The sequence below is a fragment of the Prinia subflava genome, chromosome 12 (assembly GCF_021018805.1).
Source record: "Prinia subflava isolate CZ2003 ecotype Zambia chromosome 12, Cam_Psub_1.2, whole genome shotgun sequence".
NCBI classification, from domain to species: domain Eukaryota; kingdom Metazoa; phylum Chordata; class Aves; order Passeriformes; family Cisticolidae; genus Prinia; species Prinia subflava.
In genome coordinates, this window is record NC_086258.1 from 11,383,668 (window position 1) to 11,404,115 (window position 20,448).

The 20,448-nt window shown below is 43.7% G+C and overlaps 1 protein-coding gene across 1 annotated transcript in view; it reads left to right on the plus strand.

The window, feature by feature from the left end:
* Nucleotides 1-1,375: 1,375 nt before the first annotated feature.
* FASN (fatty acid synthase) overlaps nucleotides 1,376-20,448 on the plus strand; it is a 41,691-nt gene continuing 22,618 nt past the window's right edge. Inside the window, exons 1-14 of the mRNA XM_063409121.1 lie at nucleotides 1,376-1,518; nucleotides 7,237-7,383; nucleotides 8,192-8,344; nucleotides 9,880-10,053; nucleotides 10,919-11,119; nucleotides 11,545-11,667; nucleotides 12,254-12,369; nucleotides 12,611-12,745; nucleotides 15,075-15,534; nucleotides 15,908-16,095; nucleotides 16,906-17,095; nucleotides 18,526-18,620; nucleotides 19,017-19,151; nucleotides 19,450-19,653. Of these exons, the coding sequence (XP_063265191.1) occupies nucleotides 7,257-7,383; nucleotides 8,192-8,344; nucleotides 9,880-10,053; nucleotides 10,919-11,119; nucleotides 11,545-11,667; nucleotides 12,254-12,369; nucleotides 12,611-12,745; nucleotides 15,075-15,534; nucleotides 15,908-16,095; nucleotides 16,906-17,095; nucleotides 18,526-18,620; nucleotides 19,017-19,151; nucleotides 19,450-19,653 (2,301 nt within the window). The 5' untranslated portion in view covers nucleotides 1,376-1,518; nucleotides 7,237-7,256. The remainder of the gene's footprint in view (nucleotides 1,519-7,236; nucleotides 7,384-8,191; nucleotides 8,345-9,879; nucleotides 10,054-10,918; nucleotides 11,120-11,544; nucleotides 11,668-12,253; nucleotides 12,370-12,610; nucleotides 12,746-15,074; nucleotides 15,535-15,907; nucleotides 16,096-16,905; nucleotides 17,096-18,525; nucleotides 18,621-19,016; nucleotides 19,152-19,449; nucleotides 19,654-20,448) is intronic.

Genomic DNA, 20,448 nt, shown 5'->3' on the forward strand with positions numbered 1-20,448 from the left:
AGGTACTACTGTGGATACTATTGAATTGTACAAAGAAAGGAACGACTATAAAGAAGAGAATTCAGGCAGATCAGAGAGTACTGAAAAGGTAAAAGAGGGCATTATTTATTATTGTCTTATCAAAGGGTTAAAAACCTGTTATGTTGAGGAATATATAGAAAAAGGCAAAAGGTCTGCCCCGAGAAGGTTGAAATGGAGCTGTATTGCGAAGCGGCAGTGCAAGCACTACTCGGGAGTGGGGCTCTGCCCAGAGCCAGTTCCAACCCATGAACGAGAGACAAGGCGGGGGACTTTCTTGTATCCCCGTGTTCAAACCCACATTTGCCGACCGAAAGACTTTTTTGTTTCGAAGTGGCAGTCGTAGGTAATACAGAAGAAAATTCAGCTTCGTTACTGTTCGGGTTTAACTGAAGGAATGCAAGTTACAGGGAAAGTGGATGAAAGGTGCCCACACGCAGAGCGATCCGCCCCGTTCCGTCGGTGGGAAGGGGGGCGTAGCAGGGGCACGGCGGGGAGGGAATCTCTGGTGCCCGCCCCCCCGCCTCCGGACTCGCGGTGCTGCCGCCAGTCAGGGCGGCGCGACGGGCCTGGGCACGGGGCAGCGCATCCCTCGCCGGCGTGCCTGCTGCCCTGTGGTAACCCCGGGACCGCGCTCTGCCGGGGTGAACGACCGCCGCCGCCGGAGAGCGACGGGCGCTGCTCGCTCTGCCGGCGGCCCCAGCCATCCCTCAGCCGTCACCACATCGCCTTATCGCTTAGCAACACCGCTCGGGCCGCGCGATTGGCAGGGTCGCGCCCCCGCCCACGTGCCCCCGCCTCCGTATTGGGTGCCGTCCCGGGATTGCACGTCCGGCCCCGCGTCCCTTTCCTTTGTGCGCCGCGGGTGCGCGCGGGCGCTGCGCGATCCGATCGCGCTTGGACCGGCGCCCGCGTCAGTCGCCGAGCCACGGTGCCGGCACGGCATGGCCGTACGCCCAATAGTGTACCTACCCGCGGGGAGGTGGGAGAGGGACACGAAACGATCCGCGCCCACGGGGGATAGGCGCTACCTCGTCCCCGGCCAGGCCAGCCCAAAGCCAGGCACGCCCGCAGCGCCTGGGCTTCCGCGGCCTCCAGTACGGGGCGGGACGCGAGAGCTTGGCCCGGTGCCGCAGGCAAGGGGGCCCGCCTGTGTCCGCCCCTGGCCTGGCCAGGGCCCCCTCCTCCCGTGGAGAGGCTCCGGCGGGCAGGGATTGGCATCACCCCGGGTCTGACCGGGGCGGCCCTGCCCCGGCTCTCATTGGACTGCGGCGAGGCGTAAACTGTCAGCCCATGTGGCGTGGCCGCCGGAGGTGGCGACTGCTTAAATAGCGGTGGGAGCTAGAGGGAGATAGTGAGGAGAACGCGGAGTATCGACCGTGCGCAGCTCGGCAACAGCCGCCGCAGCGTCCACCCGCAGCGCCCGTCCCGCAGCATCCCGATCCCGCACTGAGCTGACGACACAGTCTTGCCGACACGAAGCCACCCACAGCTGTGCAGGTATCGGCGGGACAGCGGGTGCGGCGTGGTGAGGAAAGTGGCAGCTTCTGCTTCAGGCTCCGCGGGCCGCTGTGCCCCGGAGGGAGGGGAGGCTCCATCTTGCCCTCTACGCTGGGTGGGCGATGAGGATCCACGGGTTCGGTCCACGCGACCGGAAGGTTCTGCTCACCGGCCCTGGGGTTGCCGCGCCCTGTTGCTGCGGGCCACTCTGTCGTGGCCCCGCGCGGTCGTTCCGAGGAGAGTCCCCCACCTCAGCGGCTTGTTACCGCACCGCAGCTTCCCACTCCGCCCGCCCGGCAAGGTGGTGCTGGCGCTCGGCCATCTTGGCGGCGGGCGGGGACTGTGCCGCCGCCACAGCCGCGAGCCCTCGCCGCCGGGCCGAGCGGCATCGGGGACACGGCCGGGCCCCGCTGCCCGCAGTCCTCGCGCGCGCCCGGCGGCAGCGGCTGCGCGAGGGACCGCGCATGGCGCGGGGCTGGGCGGCCTCGGCGGCCTCGCGCTGCCCGAGTTCGAGCGCACTGCCTCGGGTGGGCGCCGGGGCTGGACGGGCCACTCCGCCCGGGCAGCGGGGCGACGGCGCTGCGCTCTCCGCGCCGCCCCGGGTTAGCGCGAAGGCACGGTCGTGGCAAGCTGAAGAAGCTTGTACGAGAGGAGATCTGCGCTCGATATTGGGAAGGGACACTCGCTGATAGGTTCTGGGAATCCATCTGGAAAAAACGTGCCGTGTACTGCTAAACTATTTTTTCCCACTTCGATATAAACCAGCGGCTCAAACGAAATAGCCCGGTGATCGTCCACCAGTATGGATTTGATGATGCGATTCTGTTAGGAACATGATCGTCTTCTCTCTTTGGCTGCTTTCGCACCTGTTCGGTTCTTATTCCACGTTCCTTCCCTGGCTACGGCCCTGTAAGATACTGAATGCATATTTTCCTAGCTAAAAGCTTTATTTGTATGCTTAAATTTAAACAGGCAGTATTAAGGCTGTGTAAACTAACTTGCATACTCCATCAGACCACTTTTGTGGGCTTTGGAGCATATCTTGTCTTAAAAAAATGGGAGAAGAAATCTCAACCCACATGAGCAAAGGATTCATTTTTCCTGCAGCCTCTATCCTTGAAACAAAGTGAATAGTACATTGTGAAAGGCTGCATTTAGTGGGTGAATTCAGAGAGTGAGGGCAGTTATGAACAGATACTTTACAAACATGATCTAGTTATACTTGGGACTTAGATTTTTATACAGGTAATTTCTGACCACTTAGGAATAAACCAAGCTGTGTTGATCCCATGAGCAAAGTCTAACTTACTTTTTCTCCAGTAACAGCTTTGAACCAGATTGTGTTTCCCACTAAGTTGTGCATTTTAGATTTAAACACACTCTACTGTTTTTCATTTGTGTTGTGGTCAACAGGACAAATACTTACCCGAAACAGAGGCATTTGAAAGGTCTTAGTTAAATTGAATCTGTAACATATAGATTGATGGTAGCCAAATGATTTCAGAAGAATGAAGCCTAGACTGTATTTTCTTCTATTCTGTGAAGAGGTCTTTGGAGGCAAGTATTATAGCTTTTCATAAGTAAAGTTTCTGTGTAAGGACAGTTTTTTATTAAAAATTGTAGAAATTATAGCCAGAGATTAGGAAGCTTGGGTTGTGATGTAATCATTCTGAAAAACAAAGAAAACAGTCCTTTTGTCAATATCTGTGCTGAAGAAAGCTATGGAGGAGTCATGAGTGTCTCCTTTTACAATAATGAGAGCACCAAAAAAGATTAAGATTTAGACTGTCTAGAAAAATAGCAGAACTGACTTTAAGGATTCTGCCCCACCGTGATGACAGCTATCAAAATAACGGTGAAATAAATATTTTGATCCTGTCTAGGAAAAGGAAGTGCGCATCAGGCAAAACAAGTTTTCGTTTTTATTTGTTATTTCTTTGCGAACAGCTGTTTCTCCCTCCCTCTCCCTTTCTTCACCAAACCCTAGGTGAACAAGTTACAGCAGAACAAGTTTATGCTCAGTGGTTGGCAAGTCAGGTATGAGCAGGCGAAGGCATCAGATTTTGCCTTCATTTTGTTTGTAGTTTTTGGGGTTTTTTGGCTTTTTTTTCCCCTCTGTAAGCTTATATGCTTAATGGTCAGAGGGTTATTTCTGTAGGGAAACAGTAGATAAAAGTATTATAAAAAAGTTTACAGCTGCCAGGGATGGTGGAAAATGATGGTTAATGCTATTTTGATTAATTTTTGGTGCCAGATTAGTGAGGGATGGAAAAAATGTTTTAAATGCAATAGAAAACAGTATTTCAGTTTAAGAGTAGCTTTGATACCAGAAGGGGTTGTTAGTTATTACTAGTCACAAACTGATTGAGTCAGCAACACAATAGAATTGCTGAAAAATATTGTGCAAATCTAGCGAGATGATAGTTTAGGCTTAACTGAGGTATCTACTGCACTGATACTTCATCAGAGCGAGGGAAGGTTGGCTGTGGTATGGTTGCTCTCTACTCAATTAAAAACACAAGCTGTGAAAGGAAAACTTGCACAACTCAATTTAAACAAAAGCATGGGATAAACTGAGGAAGAAGGATGTTAGTTGTCTAGTTGGATTCAGAAAATACAGCTTTAAGAAACAGAAGACTCCTGTTTGTCCGTCTTTGTCTTTGTCTCCTGATTTGACCTGTTGCTTTTGAACACTGTGCTCATCAGAGGTAGTAGGAGCACTCTGTTTGTATGTTTGCTGTAGTCTAATCTCCTTTAAAACATGTAGAAATAAATGTTCTTTCTTGATCTGTGCTAAGCCCTATACTTGAAAATTTGTCAGTGTACTGTGTTACTGCATATAGTCAAAAATGCTCTATGGAAAGCAAGTCTCTAATAAAGTAAAATAATAATGCAATACACCATTTGGGGGCAAAGTCAATCAACTTTAAAATGGTTTACCTGAATACTGTCCGTCAAGGAAGACCGAAAACGTTATTGGTAGCTGTAACAACTGCTGTAATCAGTGTTTAATCAGGGATGGCTTAATATTAATGACTTTTCTTCTGACCACTCTTGTTTTCCGATAGCAGATTCTCTGTGCTCTCTGCTGCTTATTCCATAATTTGTATCTTATCTTAGATGTATTGTGACAGTGTGTGAAACGGATTTGAAGCACTTGTCTTTGTGACAAGTCTAAATCTTTCTGGTTCTTTGTGTATTAAAATATTTCAATTTGTGGCTCTTCTTACCCAAGTTAAAATTATCTTCTTGGCTCTTGTTTTCCTGATTTTGATTACTGCAGCATCTTTTTCTCCACCTTTGACATAGTCTTGCTCAACTACATTCATAACAAGTTGGCAAAAATTGCTTTGTTGATGAATTTCATTACTTCACTCTCTGAAAGGAGTGCTTTGTCAATTGGTTGTACCTGGATAGAGTTTTTCTGATGATCCAGGATGGGAAGGAACAATCCCAGAAGTCATGTTTCAGTCCCCTGAAATAAAGATTACATTTCTCTCCTGAAGGATCATCAACCAAAGAACTGAGGTACAAAACTGAGTCGTACTTAAATTGTAATTTTCATGTCTCATACCTTAAGCTTAAATAGTAAACTTTGTGCCCAAGATCTCTCTTTCCCTGCCCCAGAACAGAAATGGTGAAAGTGTAGTGGAGTTGTGGCCCGTGATTGGTGTACAGTGGTGAGGCCAGTAGTAAAACTGATTTACTAGTTTTGTGTGAGTGGAAAAACTGAGAGGTTTCTCTCAACTCTTCACTGGGTGGACTGAGCTTATTACTACCAACTTGAATTTTGGGGACTAGTTTCTCAGTAAGGGCCATGGTCAATTTGGCCCTTAGTGTTTCCTTTTTTAAATGAACAAGAGGGGAATAGACCTTCTGTTGTTTGGATGTTTAGCACAAGACCTAGAAATCCAAGATGTCCTTTTGGGAGCACTTCTGTTTCTGCTCCCAGAAGGAATGGACTGGGTGAAGTAATCATCTCTTCTGCTTCATGTTAGGTGTTGCATAATTCCAGTTACTCCACAGATCTGAATCAAGATTACTACTGAAGGAAAGAAGGGCAAAAGAAATCAGACAGACTCTGTGGTGTTACATTCTGGCAGAGCTACACCTCAGCTGTGCAGAGGGTTCTGCTTTCCTTCTGCACACCCTATCAACCTCATGCAGCTATGAGAAGTATCACCTTGCCTGAGCAGTCTAGTGTGTGGATGGAAGAGGGGCCTGTTTCTTGCTCAAAAGCATCAGGAAGTTCTGAAAGAGGCTGCAAAACAATGCCCAGATGAAACATCTTGGGTTGGAAAAGCTGCAACTAAGCACTCATCAGAGAGTACCCATTAGTAATGTATTTTGGAGATGATCAAGCACCAGCACCACTTGAGCAATGGGCCTGCATACCACTATGTAGTGTAATATCTTATGGAAGTCAAACTTCAGCTCTTTCATAACAAAACTTTTCCTTCAAAGTCATTAAGGCAGACTTGTAGTTGTTTGAATGCCTACTTTTCTTTGTATTTTTTACTTGTTTAAAATCCCACACATTAAAGAATATTTTGCTCCTACTTACCAGAAGGATTATTTAAGGAAGTACTGTGAATGCTTACTATCTCTTTGAATCCTGCAGCTGTACTTTTATTTATTCTCATCTTAAAAACCTCCCACCATATGTGTGAGAATTTCCCTTACTCCTTTAACTTGTCTACTTAGGATCTAAAATAATTTGAATTTAACTGAAGCATCAAGTTAACTTGCCTCATCTCTACTTAGTTGTTAATGCATTTTTACTGTAATAGAAGATAAAGGAGTTTGGTATATAGTCTGTCATTTGGTGCTGATGTGGTCTGATACAGGTGCCCTGCCATGCTATGTTATGCAGCATGATGCTTTCTTGTGGTATTTGAGATTGGGGTCTTGAATGCAAATTTCTTGGGACAACAGCTGAAGTTTTTCATCCTGTCTGTATTCCAAATCTCTTCTGCCAAAGCATATCTTAAAGCACCACCCTCTATCATGTGTAGTCAGCTCTGCATTCCCAGTTCTTTAAACATGTGGTGCTGCAGGGTCCAGTTAGGAAACACTTTAGATGTAACATTTATATCTTCTGTTTTGGCATTTAAAGTGATGCTAAATGGGAGGGGGGGGGGTGCGGTAGGGGGTTAGGGTTGTGCTGTTTATTTGGGGAGGGGAGGTGATTTTGTGCAATCTTGTAGTTTTGTTTGTTTAAGGTTTCATTTTTTTCATGTCCAACAAATCTTGATTATTGATTCTTAAGTTAGCATTTAACTTTGGAATGATTGTAGAACTTGTTTTGCTACCTGTTAGGTTTGCCTTGTAATTATGTATTTTACTATATGTATTTCATAATTTCTCCACCCACATCTGCTGCAGCATGTTAATCTTTCTTCTCTGCTGACTTCACAGAGGCTGTGCTGTGCATTTGGTAGAGGCAGACTTACTAATTTTCTGATTGTTATATAGAAACTGGTGGTTCTCAGACTCTGATGCTGCTTTGGGATAAATTTTTCATCCTTATCAACCCCGTGGATCTTATGATCTGTTTGATTAGTTGGAATTTTTTTTTAATAGTAGAGACTCCATGGGCTGTTCCTGTGTGGGTGTTCCTGCAAATATGCTTGTTTGTCACAACATGTCAGGAAGACAAGACACATATACTTTGCTCTGTGTGAAATCTTACTAGCCTTACTGCTTTGTGGATCTCAGCAACAGGGAGAAGTTAAGAGATGGAGGACGTGGTGATTGCAGGCATAGCAGGAAGGCTGCCAGAATCTGAGAACTTGCAAGAGTTTTGGGAGAACCTGCTTAATGGAGTTGATATGGTCACAGAGGATGATCGGAGGTGGAAACCAGGTAAATGTTTATTGTCCGTCCTTTTGGAGCCCTGAGTTCTAGTGTTTTAGAGGAATTATCCTATTAAAAGAGAATTTATGAGATTGAAATCCTGCCAGACCTGAATTAATTTCAGATAAATCATCAAGAAATTCAGTAACAGAATACTTTTATGAAGGTCTCACGCAATCCATTTCATAATGTTACGTCCTATGCAGTAGCAGCTTATAAATAATATGTAGCTTACTTTCAAATTCAAGAGCATTCTGACAGAGCAGCTAGGCAACATTAATCCTGTACCTGCACCTGATAGCTGTGACAGTATGATGTCTCTGACATTTTTCTGCTGTTCAAAAGTAGTACAGGGATTCCAGTCCTGTGGTTTATGACTTCTTACAATGTTCCTTTTTTGTCTGATTGTCCTTTTGAAGTATTTGGCACATGTCTACCTAATCCAAGCTAGTGATTTGCAGAAGTCAAAAGCAGCTTTTGTTTTTCTTCTAACTGGTGACTGACTGGAACCACCATTTAGACTATATGCGCTTGGTACAACTTGCCAAAGCAAAAATGGTTAAACTAGGTAGATATCTTTTGCTGCTATATCCAGGAGATCCTAAAAATTGCAGTTGTTTTTGCTAATGGAGCATGCTCATTCCCAGATGAGGTAGATACTCATGCAGCCCTCTGGGTACTGCACAGGGGTGTGAGGTTTCATGTGTAATTGAAAATCAACTGCAGTCATTCTGGTCATTCTGTACTGTGTTTCACAGCTTGTAGCTGCTTTGCCGTTGATGTATTTTGGGACTCAGTGTCAGATTTTTCTTCACAGGAATTTATGGACTGCCCAAGAGAAATGGAAAGCTCAAGGACATAAGCAAATTTGATGCGTCTTTTTTTGGGGTTCACCCCAAACAAGCTAATACGATGGATCCTCAACTTCGCTTGCTGTTGGAAGTTTCTTATGAAGCTATTTTGGATGGAGGTAAGTGGATGAATGACTAAAGAGGGACAATTAAGCTGTATTGTCTTTTTGTAACAGGTGCAGACATGCACCTGTGTGATGAGAACTCTAACAAGGGAAAGCCATCACATTAGAGAGGAGATCCAAGACATGGTATGGGGGTTACCAGATCCCAGTGTAGGGGTTAGAACAAAGCTGTTGTCTCTGGAACGCAAACAAGGAATCAGTGCTGGCTGCTAACAAATCTGTACCTGCATCATATGGTACAACCAGTATGACATAATCACTTCAACAGTTCTTGAGCTTTTCTGTTCTTCTGCTCTACCCTAATATTCCGTAATAATTCCTTTGTGAGAGGAAAAGGAGCATGACTTGATTAGAATTCCCATCTGTGGTCTAAAAGAATGACAGATGGCCTGATGTATTCCTGTCTATTGGCCGGATGCATGGAAAAGCTGTAGCATTTGATCTGTTTGTGTAGAAGGTTTTCCTAGGAAGTGTGCTTTCTGAAATAGGAGCCTCTCTCTTCTATCACTTCCAGTGTTACGAGATTTTGAGTTACTTATCCACTGAGCCAAGAACTTTATTTTTCATGTTAATCAGTTTCATGTCAGAACAAAAGCACATGGGGAAGAAGTTGGAACCACCTCACTAGTACTGACTAGTTACAAATTGAAAGACAGCAAACTTAGGTTAGATAGGAGGAAAAATTTCTTTGCTGTCAAGGTGGTGAGGTATTGGAACAGGTTGTTTTGGGAGGCTGTGGATGCCCCAACCCTGGCAGTATTCAAGACCAGGTTGGGTAAGGTCTTGAGCAGTCTGGTCTAGAGTAAAATGTCCCTGCCTATGGCAGTGGGGGTTGGGACTAGATGATCTTTTAAGGTCCCTTCCAACACTTAACATTCTGTGATTCTGTGACTTACTGAAATGAACTTCTGCTTCTCTGCTTCTCAGCCTCCATTTGGAGATTGAATAGTCTTTTTGTCTCCAGGATGCCTGAAGCTCAGAGAAGAAACAGCAGAGATTTCTGACAGTTGACCTTGCTATGAGGTTTTTTGAGAGCAAAATTGTTTCTTGTTCTGGTTGTTGGCTATTTTTGCACTTAAGAATTCTCATTTCTATTTTGTACTCCAGATCTGGGCTGGAGATAGATATTGATGCGCTCACATGACATTTCATGTGCCATGATTTTTCTCCCATTCAGTCTGTACTAGAAGTCAGCTGTTAGCTTCTGCTGTCAGCATTTGTACTTTTCGTAATCTGTGCACTTTTTTACACAAGACTCTAGCAATGCCCAGCTCTGCTGAAAACTTTTGTGAGGGCACAGTATGTTCTGGCCAAAAGCCGATACCAAACTTCCTGATGGACTCTGAAGTAAGACATGTAAGATCTGCAGTTGCAACAGTTGAAAGGTTCGTAAAGGCAAGGCAACAGTGCTGCAGGCCTGCCAGAAAGGGACAATAAGTAGATTTTGGTGAACTGGTGCCAGTGTATCTGGTGTCTCTCCAGTTTGCCCTTCACTTTGTTTACTGTATCCTACCTTCCAATCACCATAGGTATTAATCCGGGCACCCTCCGTGGCACAGACACAGGTGTATGGGTTGGTGCCAGTGGGTCAGAAGCTGGCGAAGCCCTTAGCCAAGATCCAGAAGAGCTTGTGGGGTACAGTATGACTGGCTGTCAGCGTGCTATGCTTGCCAACAGGGTTTCCTACTTCTATGACTTCAAAGGTAAGTGCCCCCCAAACTTATTGATGCTGATTGGCAATAGCAATTTCAACATGACTGTACTACGGTTGCTGTAGAGGACTGGGATGGATATTATGGCACAGACACCTTTTGGAAAGTAGCATGTAACAATTTTGAGGAGGCTTATGAGAAGTAAAAAATATGTAGTGACTATATGATAGGACTCCCTGTAAGGCTTTATAACTCAGCTGCTGATGCTGGGCATAGCTGATGTTCATTTGAAAGATGGTGATGTCAGGAAGCCGTTATATAAAGGCCTCAGTCCTTTCTGGCCTTTAGACTGCTATTTGGTATCAAGATGTGTGGAAGTTGGCAATACCAGAGATAAACTGCTACTGACTGTAGCAGTTGGCTTTATTCTGAGTAAAGTGGAAGAAGTAGGAGAGCCATGGAAATGATGTGATTGAAAGCATGGGTATGATTCAATCCATGTAGGGTATTGAAAGGAATGGATGGATGGATGGATGGATGGAAATGTGGATTCCAGCAGAGAACAGAGATAATGGCAAGGGCAGCAGCATCAGGAAGGGCAAGGGATTTTTATTGATGAGAATGGGTAATTAGATGACTTGCCTGTAAAGCTGTGTTCTCTTTTGGATGGAGAGACAAAAATTTTTTAAATGCCCTTAAAGCAAATCTGTTCATAATTTTTTCCCGTTTTTGTCATGCCTTACCTTGTAAGAAACAGAGGTGGTGGTTCTAGCCTCCCATTGCATTAGGTTTATCTGCTATGTTCTGAAGCGACTCTTATTTAACATTGTTTTAAATATGTTTCTTATAATCCCATTCTGTAGTCCTTGGAGAAGAATCTAGGAAATAAAGGTTGCTTTTCCTTATGTTTCTTAAGGACCAAGCCTAACTGTTGACACAGCCTGCTCCTCTAGCCTCATTGCTCTGGAGAATGCTTATAAGGCGATTTGTCATGGGCGGTGCAGTGCAGCCCTAGTAGGAGGGGTCAACCTCTTGCTGAAACCCAACACATCTGTGCAGTTCATGAAACTGGGTATGCTTAGTCCTGATGGTGCCTGCAAGGCTTTTGATGTTTCAGGTAAGGCATTAGTAGAAAAGCTTAAGTTGTATGAGAGTAACTTTCTGTACAGTCTGTGACCAGCTACTCTTTAAATACAGCAAAGAGCTAACCTTGAAGCTGTTCCAAGGTGCACTGTGTGGGACATACCCTGATCTATGTTGTGTTCTCTATTGAACCTGGACAACTAACTGGGGAAGAAACTAATTCCATATGGTTCATCCCTCTGCCTCTGGGGAGAAAAATTAGCTGTCGCTTGATGGAAAATTGCTGTTGTCATTTGTGATGAGCACGGTGTCTTTCTAGGTCATGACAACTTTCTTTAAAATAAATAGATATATCAAATTCTCAAATCAGTCTATTGTAAGCAGCAATCTTACTGCATGGTGTTTGACAACACTTTACAAAGCAGAGCAGAAGTAATGACTCGTTCTCTCTGCTCTCAGGAAATGGATATTGTCGTTCTGAAGCTGCTGTTGTTGTTCTTTTGACCAAGAGATCTATGGCTAAGAGGATCTATGCCACAATAGTGAACGCTGGAGTGAATACTGATGGCTTTAAGGAGCAAGGTGGGTCTTGAGCTGCTGAAGTGAGATACCTACAGAACTGTTCAGTCTAGAGTCTTTGCCATAAAAAATGGTCTGTTGTAGGGTTCTTTAGGTGTGTGAATGGCTTTTTGTCTTTGAGGTTTTGATAATGCAAAGTTCAGGGCCCTGTTTTGGAAGCGTTGGTTTGTACTGAAGTAACAGTGGTGTTCTCTTGCTAGTTTAGCATTCCTCACGACAACTTCTGCACTGGTGGCAGAAGTGTAGGGACATGGTTATAACTGTAAAGCTCTTACTGGACTGTTGTCTAGCTTCTCCTGCTCTCCAGTTGTGGTGACACAAAGCTCACACGTTTTACTTAATCTAGACATATAGTATTCTGTTGACCAATATCTTTCCACCCTAGTCTAACTCGTTGCTTTAGGTTAATTTCTGGTTCCTCTGCTCTTCTTACAAAGAGCCTGAGTTTGGAGCTAAGGACGTGGTGAAAAGGTCTTTAGTTTAGTTTGGGTTTTGGGGAGGGACCTGGCAGCCCAAAGCAAATGAAGGGGTGCTAAAATCAGAACAGGAAGCACCTGGGGAGTGGAATTGACAGCAATTTTGATCCTAGGTGTGACATTCCCGTCTGGAGAGATGCAGGAGCAGTTGGTCAGATCTTTGTACAGGGAAAGTGGTGTCAAACCTGAAGAAGTGGAGTATATTGAAGCTCATGGAACAGGCACCAAGGTCAGCATGGTCCCTTTAGGGACTGAATGTTTTCTTCCCTTCCATCAGTTGCCACACTTTTCTGTTAAATTATTCTTTATTTTCCCAAAGTGAAATCCTTTTGCCTTCTACCAATTAGTAGAATATGTTCTGCTTCACTACTTTTGGACTTTGCCCAAACACTATAACCTCTCAGATTTCTCTTTTGGGGTGGTGTTTTGGAAGTGCTGGCTAATAGTCATTCTGATTCTCTTCATACTAGGTTGGAGATCCACAGGAACTAAATAACATTACAGGTGTCTTCTGTGAGTGTGAGCGGGAACCACTGTTGATCGGATCAACCAAATCAAATATGGGTCATCCAGAGCCTGCCTCAGGACTTGCCGCATTAGCCAAGGTAACAGGAGGCTTGAGAAGGAAAATTTGGGATGATGGGTAATGCCAGCGTGTGGGGTTTTGTTTGGTTGGTTTAGGGAAAATCTGCATTGATTCAGGGCTCACTGATAGGAACTCAGGTGTTTCTCATTAACTACTTGCTTCACATGTAAATACTCACATGTGAAAAGCTCAGGTGGCTATCCTGCAAACCACTAAATGTTCAGGTGGCCCTCTGCTGTGTGCATACACTTCAGTTCCTGCTTCTTACTGAATTCTATAGGAATGTAGCTCTGCTCAGAATGAAGGCTTTGGGATCCTTTTGTTAATCCTTATCGATTACTTTGTCAATTCTTACACTGGACCTTCCAGCAGAACTGTGCTGCAAGTCATTTGGGTTTGAGGCACATAGACCTAGAGGGATTTGAATGTTTAGAGTAGTTGACAGTAACCAAAGATGAGTGTGGGCTTTCAGAGCCAAAAGAGCAGCTGATCCTTCTGGCTTTCTGTGAGGGATATATCATCTCTTCCTCTTCTTGCTTAGGATGGCAAGAAGCCAGGTGAGTTCTCTGGGATGAGGCTACCAGCATGAATAACTGTCTGTCTTAGCAACCAGCTTGCTAACTACTGCTGTAGGCAGACAGTCATCTATTGGTTCTGGCTGCTAAACTGCTTAGCAGAGAGCTAGCTAATGTTCACACTTGTTTATAAGCCTATTAGCACAGAACCCTGCAAACCAAAGTGACGTGCACTGCCACTGCTAGAATTTTAGACTCTTCAAAGTGGTTACTTGTGACCCAAATACAACTTCTTGTGAGTAGCCTCACCTGCATGGCGATAGCAGTGTCCATCTCTCTGCAGAGAAAAGTTCAGGGGTTTTTTAGTGCCTTTATCTCTGACTGACACATTCTTCTTAGAAGGACTGATAGCTTAGTCATAGAATTAGCTTCTCAATCCATACTGTGTTTTATGTAACAAACTGTTTAGTGTGGTTCTGTGATCTGTCAGAACAGGATCATAACTTGGAGGTACTGTTGCCCCCACCTCTACACCAAACCCAGTGTTTCTTAGACAGTAACTGTCTCAGGATGTCTTCAGTTTATGTAAATGTTTTCTTCTGGAATTCCATAAAATGCTGCTGTGTGAGGTGTCAGGAAATTAGATCTTGTATCAGATTTCAGAGTTGAAGAAAATCCATTAATTATATAGATAGGAATGAAACTAAGGCTTGCCAAGGCCTCTTCAGTCAAATTCTGGTAAGGAAGGGAAAACTCGCCTGCATCTTTGAATTACTCAGGCTGTCTAATCACTTGCTTTGCAACAAAGGCAAAGCTTTTTGGTGGCACTGGTGGTATGCTCACTGCACTGTGTTCTCAAACCTAGGTAGAAACCATGCCAAACTTAAAATAGAATATGTATCAGTGTAAAGCAACAGCACATTCCAAGTGCATAGTGTTGTAGCTGTAGGACAATATGCATGAAAATACTTAGACTACAGCTTTAAACATATTGACTATGAGTTGAAGTCGTATATTTATACTGGTTGTTCTCCCTGGTAAGCTGCCATGTCTGATAATCAACTTGGAAGAACAGTTCCCAAGACAGTATGTCTCACTCCCCATTCTGGGGTGATGAAGGAACTGTCAAACGTACAGAGCACACTGTGTTTGCGGCTGACCTTGTGGTCTGCAATTTGCAGACTACAGATGAATGTGGGCTTGATGTGATGAGCTATATGTAGAGAGAAGCTACTGAGAGAGGAGGGAGCTCTTGCTTTTTTTGGCACAATTATTTTGTTCTTCACACTGTTTCAATACTTTCCTTTGGCTCTGCCAGTTCTGCCCAGTCTGCTGTTTCTGCTTTTTTGAATGAAGGAGACAACAAATGGGTACAAAGCAGCAAGCAGCCTTCTTTACCAGTGCTTCAGCTTGATTCTTTTGCAGCAAAGCAAGAAACAGAAGCATTTTGTTGTGATAAGGAAGAGGATTTGTGACTGTGTGCAGTTGGGGAGGGATGAAGTAGAGAGTGATAAAGGGATGGGATCTGAGAGGGGAAAAAGATGATGTGATAGTCTTAGTTCCTAGGCTGCTTTCCCAGCAAGCCTGCATGGCTTGCCAGTTAGGAAGAGACTGGGTTCCCTGCTGACTTCCTGCATGGTCTTAAAATTTGCCTAGGTGATGCAGTTGCTGCCTCAGTAACATCAATAGTGCTATTCTCTGAAATGTCCCTTTATCCAAACATAGAGAACTGCTTCAGAATATGCTACATGGTCATTTGTAGTAAAATAATAACAACAGAAGAATGTTTGTCATGAGACAATGTGGAGCAGAGAACACTGTTTTTTTTTTCAGGTGATTCTCTCTCTGGAACATGGACTATGGGCTCCAAATCTTCATTTCAATACCCCAAATCCAGATATTCCTGCCTTACAAGATGGCTCTCTCAAGGTAGTTTGTAAACCAACACCAGTGAAAGGTGGCCTTATTGGTATCAACTCTTTTGGCTTTGGAGGTGCTAATGCTCATGTCATTCTGAGGCCAAATAAGAACAAATGCCAGCCTCTGGAGACTTGTAACATGCCGCGGCTGGTTCAGATTTCTGGCAGAACCCAGGAAGCTGTGGAAACACTAATTCAAGAGAGCAGAAAACATGGAGGATGCAGCCCATTTGTAAGCCTGGTCAGCGATATCTCTGCAGTTCCTGTGTCCTCCATGCCCTACAGGGGCTACACACTAGTTGGCACCGAAAGTGACATAAGAGAGGTTCAGCAAGTTCAAGCAGCTGGTAGACCACTCTGGTACATATGCTCAGGTAGGTGTGCAGCATTGAGTCCAGACTTTTCCATTGCTCTTTAGATCTGGGACTTGAGCAATTTTATCCTGTGCTCTGTTATTTTACAGTGTAGCATGAGGAAATATTTTGCAACTCTATGACATGTCTAGGAGTCTTGTGTTTTCTGTATTTTATGAAAACCTTCCAACTTAACTGTCTTCCGATTATAGCAAAGTCCAACAAAATAAAAAGTAGCCCCAAATTTAGAGAATGTGGGAAGTGTACATTCTAATGTACCTAAGTGTTCATAAGTGTTCTGCTCTTAGAATTCTTTAACTGCCAGAGGATGTGTGTTGTGTCTACTGTTTCAGAGTATTACTGAAAGCTCACTTTCTTGTTGCCTATCCTGCAGGCATGGGAACACAGTGGAGAGGCATGGGCCTGAGCCTTATGAAGTTGGATCTGTTTCGCCAGTCTATATTGCGTTCAGATGAGGCTTTGAAGAACACAGGCCTGAAGGTCTCAGACCTGCTGCTACAAGCAAATGAGAACACTTTTGATGACACTGTCCATGCTTTTGTTGGACTAGCTGCTATTCAGGCAAGACTCAGAGGGCTAGTGGAGGGGGGTAGTGGACTCAATCCACATAAGCACCTTCTGCTAATGTGTCTGTTTGGCTGGTAACACTTTATACCGATTAATGGAAGCTCGTTTTGTGTAATCAGCAAGTGGCAGCTGTTGGAGAGGAGGGAGTGTGTTGTGCCTTTGACTGTTTTGGGCTTTGCCACTTACAAGTGCATAACAAACCGTTTGGTACAGACATTCTTGGCCTCACTGCTTTTTTCTTACAAGATATTTGGACTAATATTTGTCTGAACTGATTTGCATGTGTATATGTGGCACAGTTTCTTCCTTTAATAGATATAGGAATGTCTTGAAGTTTTAGGCAAACGTTTGTACCAAGGAGCAAGGTTCCATTTAATGTCTTCTAAAATTTGTTCTGCAAATGAACTAAGTCAAGCTAAATGAAGTATCTTCATAATTCTAAGTGTCAATGTGGGATTTATAGTTTCTTAATAAACTAGAGGCCAGGCTTTTAAAGTGATCTGGAAAGCTGGCCTTGCCTCTTACTTTGTACAGACACATTCTTGGCAGCCTCCTGTTGTTGGAAATGTTTTCTTAATGGAAAATTACGTTGTGAAAAGGCCCAAACAATACTGGGGTTGCATGATGATTCTTGGTATTGCTTTGAAAGGAGAATAGAGCTGTAGTTGTGAGGGAAAAAAAAGCAGCGAGGCCAAGGATGTCTGTACCAAAAAGTTTATTATGTACTTGCTACTGCTGTGTACCCTTGAGGCCTGGCACCTCCTTACTCTGGCATGGAATCAATAATCTTACTTCTGCTTGCAGATTGCTCAGATTGATATGCTGAAGGCTGCAGGTCTGCAACCTGATGGGATTTTGGGCCACTCAGTGGGAGAACTAGCTTGTGGCTATGCAGACAACTCCTTAAGTCATGAAGAAGCCATTCTTGCCGCTTATTGGCGGGGACGATGCGTTAAAGAGGCCAAATTGCCTCCCGGAGGAATGGCTGCTGTTGGTAGGTACACCTTTACCAAAAAAGTGATTCAGGAAAGTGTATCTGATCTCTGTTGTATGCCATTGGGATAACATTGGTCTGAAACGATCATGTCTGTAGAATCTTGGCCACTGTTACCTCTTCTTTCTTGTCTTCTGATGTAGAAAAGGTTCTTAAATATTCAAGTGGATACAACAGCAGTGATCTCTATCCTGGAATACATCAGGATTTTGGTAACCATCCAAAATTTAAGTGGAAATGAAAGGATTTATTGTCAGGTAACCAATGACAGGCCTGATAAATAATCACCTTGAAACAAGGTGAAAATATAAAGCACTGAGGTTTTTTGCTCTTAATAGATATGTATCATACACACACAGATGTGTGTTGTTTGTTTGTGGGGTTTTTTTTTTGTAATTTTCTTCAAATGGAGACTTCTGATTGTCTGCAAGAGTAATAAGATGTGAAAACAGTAAGCCACTATGATGTAGTGGGCAGCTAGCTAGTGGAATTTACTATGGCCAAATAGCACTTAGGAATAAGCTTTCTCCTGAACAAGCTTTGCTTTGTGTTTGTATAAGTCATATAGTTTTGCCTGCTGTTGGGTAAAATTTTGGATCCAGCAGTTATGCTTTGTGGTGTGGCTTTATAGTAATTTACATGTTTAAAAGTAAAATTATTATTGGTAGCACTGTTGTTCTTCTGTTTCTTATTGGACACAGTAGTCAACTAAAACCTGAAACATTTAGGAGAAGAGCTGTTGAAGGTATAATGCAGTATATTGGACTAGATTGCTTGTTATAATCTCAGATTTCTTAATTTAAGTAATGCTACAAAGGACTACCTACCTAATTTAGCTTTTTTCCTCTTGAGATTAAATAAATGACACTCTTATCATGGAACTTGAAAAGCTGCATATAGTATGTTTTTGATAATCTGATGTTGAGTTCAAGTTCTTCCTGTGACTTATATCTCTATAATGTATGACCAGATGCTTCATATATTAACCTAGCATGCCACTAGAGGTACTGATTTCTGTGGATATTTTGTGTCTCTCAGCAATCCAAGCTAGAACAGGGGAGAGAATAAGTGGGCTTGACTCCTAGAAACTAATTGACAACATGAGACTAAACAACCAATTCTATAGCTTCTTTGAAAGTGAGGGTTACCCCCACTTCATTCATTAAAGGGATGGTGCAAAGATTTGGCCTTCTGTTCTTGTGTTCAGCATAACGATGATAAATGTCATGTTAAAGCTCTAGGGGAAATATCCTTAGCTTTTGCAGAATTGCTTTGGAGGGGAGTGGTAGATACCGGTCAGTCTTTTGCAAGTACTTCCCAATTTTGCAAAGAGCTGAATTGAGCACAGTGACTGTGCAGTTGAGATAGCTTCCTCTGATGAGGTTCATAGCTAGAAACACTTTTGTTGTCCTGTGGTCTTCCTTCTGCAGGTTTGACATGGGAGGAATGTAAACAACGCTGTCCTCCAAATGTGGTGCCAGCCTGTCACAACTCTGAGGACACTGTCACTGTTTCGGGGCCTCTGGTGAGCATGGAACTGATACAGTGCATGCTGGGATTGTGAGTGGGACCTGTGAAGTTCAGGTTTGAAGAATGCATGAAACTTACTTAAGAGTTCAGCTGCTTGAAACGGGGAGCTGGATTGAAGTGGTGGAGTGGACATAATACTTTGTACAAACTTAGGCATTCAAATAGTTGATCACAGCAAATGATATTAGTACCTCAGTAAGCTAGTAATAAAATGTCTCATATCCATGGGCATAGAGGATGATAAATTATAAGACTGAGCAATAACCTCATCTGTTCTGTGGGTCCCCTTAAATGGCAACTCATGAAGGGTATGGAGGGACTACAGTGGCTTGTACAGATCCCAAGTATTTTGTGAGCTTTTCTCTTAGTTCATTTATATTCCTCTTCTTAGGACTCTGTGAATGAGTTTGTAGCCAAACTGAAGAAAGATGGTGTGTTCGCAAAGGAGGTGCGCAGTGCTGGCGTCGCTTTTCACTCCCATTACATGGCATCTATTGCACCAGCACTGCTCCATGCGCTGAAAAAGGTAATATTGCCAAACCATGGCTTGCATGGCTTTGCTCTGGCACCTAGGTTGACTGTGGGTTATGCTGAGCTTAAGGGCACTCCTGTCTTCAGAAGGAAGAGAAAATCTCTTGAAGAGCATGTAGACCTCTATGAAATCTAATGTTTGAAATCACGTGGCCTCGAGCAGAATGATATCCTGAGCAATCAGCCTGGGAGAAATGACCTGCAAAAAGGAGGAGCTACTTGCTTTTGTCTATCCTATTGTTCTCTGTGATTTGTAACTCTTTCTGACATCCTGCTTTCTTGACTGTCTGTAGGTCATTCCACACCCTAAACCTCGCTCAGCACGATGGATCAGTACATCTATCCCTGAATCTCTATGGCAAGGTGATCTGGCTAGGAATTCCTCTGCAGAGTACCATGTGAACAACCTGGTGAATCCAGTGCTGTTCCACGAAGGTCTAAAGCATATTCCAGAGAATGCTGTTGTAGTAGAGATTGCTCCACATGCTCTTTTACAGGTATCATATTCACTTGTTTTAGTATGACACTATATTGATAGTATGGTGCTGTTGCAAGTAGTTTGAGCATCTGAGGACTAGGAAGGACTGCAGCTTTTATTTTTTTTTACTCTAGTTCTGAGAACATTTGCTTCCTTCAGTAATTCTGAGCTTTTCCCAGTTTTAATGTTTGGTTTTTTGTTTGTTTCTTTGTGGTTTTTTAGGGGGTGGTGTATGTTAATGTTAAAAATAAAAAGATCTCTAACACACTACCACTTCCTCATCCAGACATTCACATTACTGCTGTTATTTGTTCCTATGCACATCAGATAACTGGTAGCCAGCTTTCTGAACTGCATAATGAGTAAGGGAGGTATTTCATTGTTTGGATCTAATGGAGAGTGTGTGCAAAAATTACGGTGGAGTGAGACAAGCCAAGACTTAACAGATCTCTGTGAAAAAAATCTGTTACCATCTGTACACTGAATTTGGGTTGTGGTTTTGTGATGGATGGCAGTGGTGTTTTCTCTTTTCCCTAATGAGATCAGATCATTACTCCTTTCTCCCCACCCTGTAAAAATTGATTCTCGTGGAATTAGCTCCATAGTAGAGAATGCAGAACATGGGGTGCATTGGGAAATACTTGCTCCTCAGGATCAGGGGTGTGGTCTTGTCTCTGTCCCTTAAGTCTCAAGGACTAATCTTTTTTATTTGGTCAGTGGCATGCAAGAGAAGTCGTCTTAGGAAGAATAGTAGTTACTCATGAATCAAGATAAATAGTTACACAGTGCTTCTGAGTTTCAATCCAGTGTATTT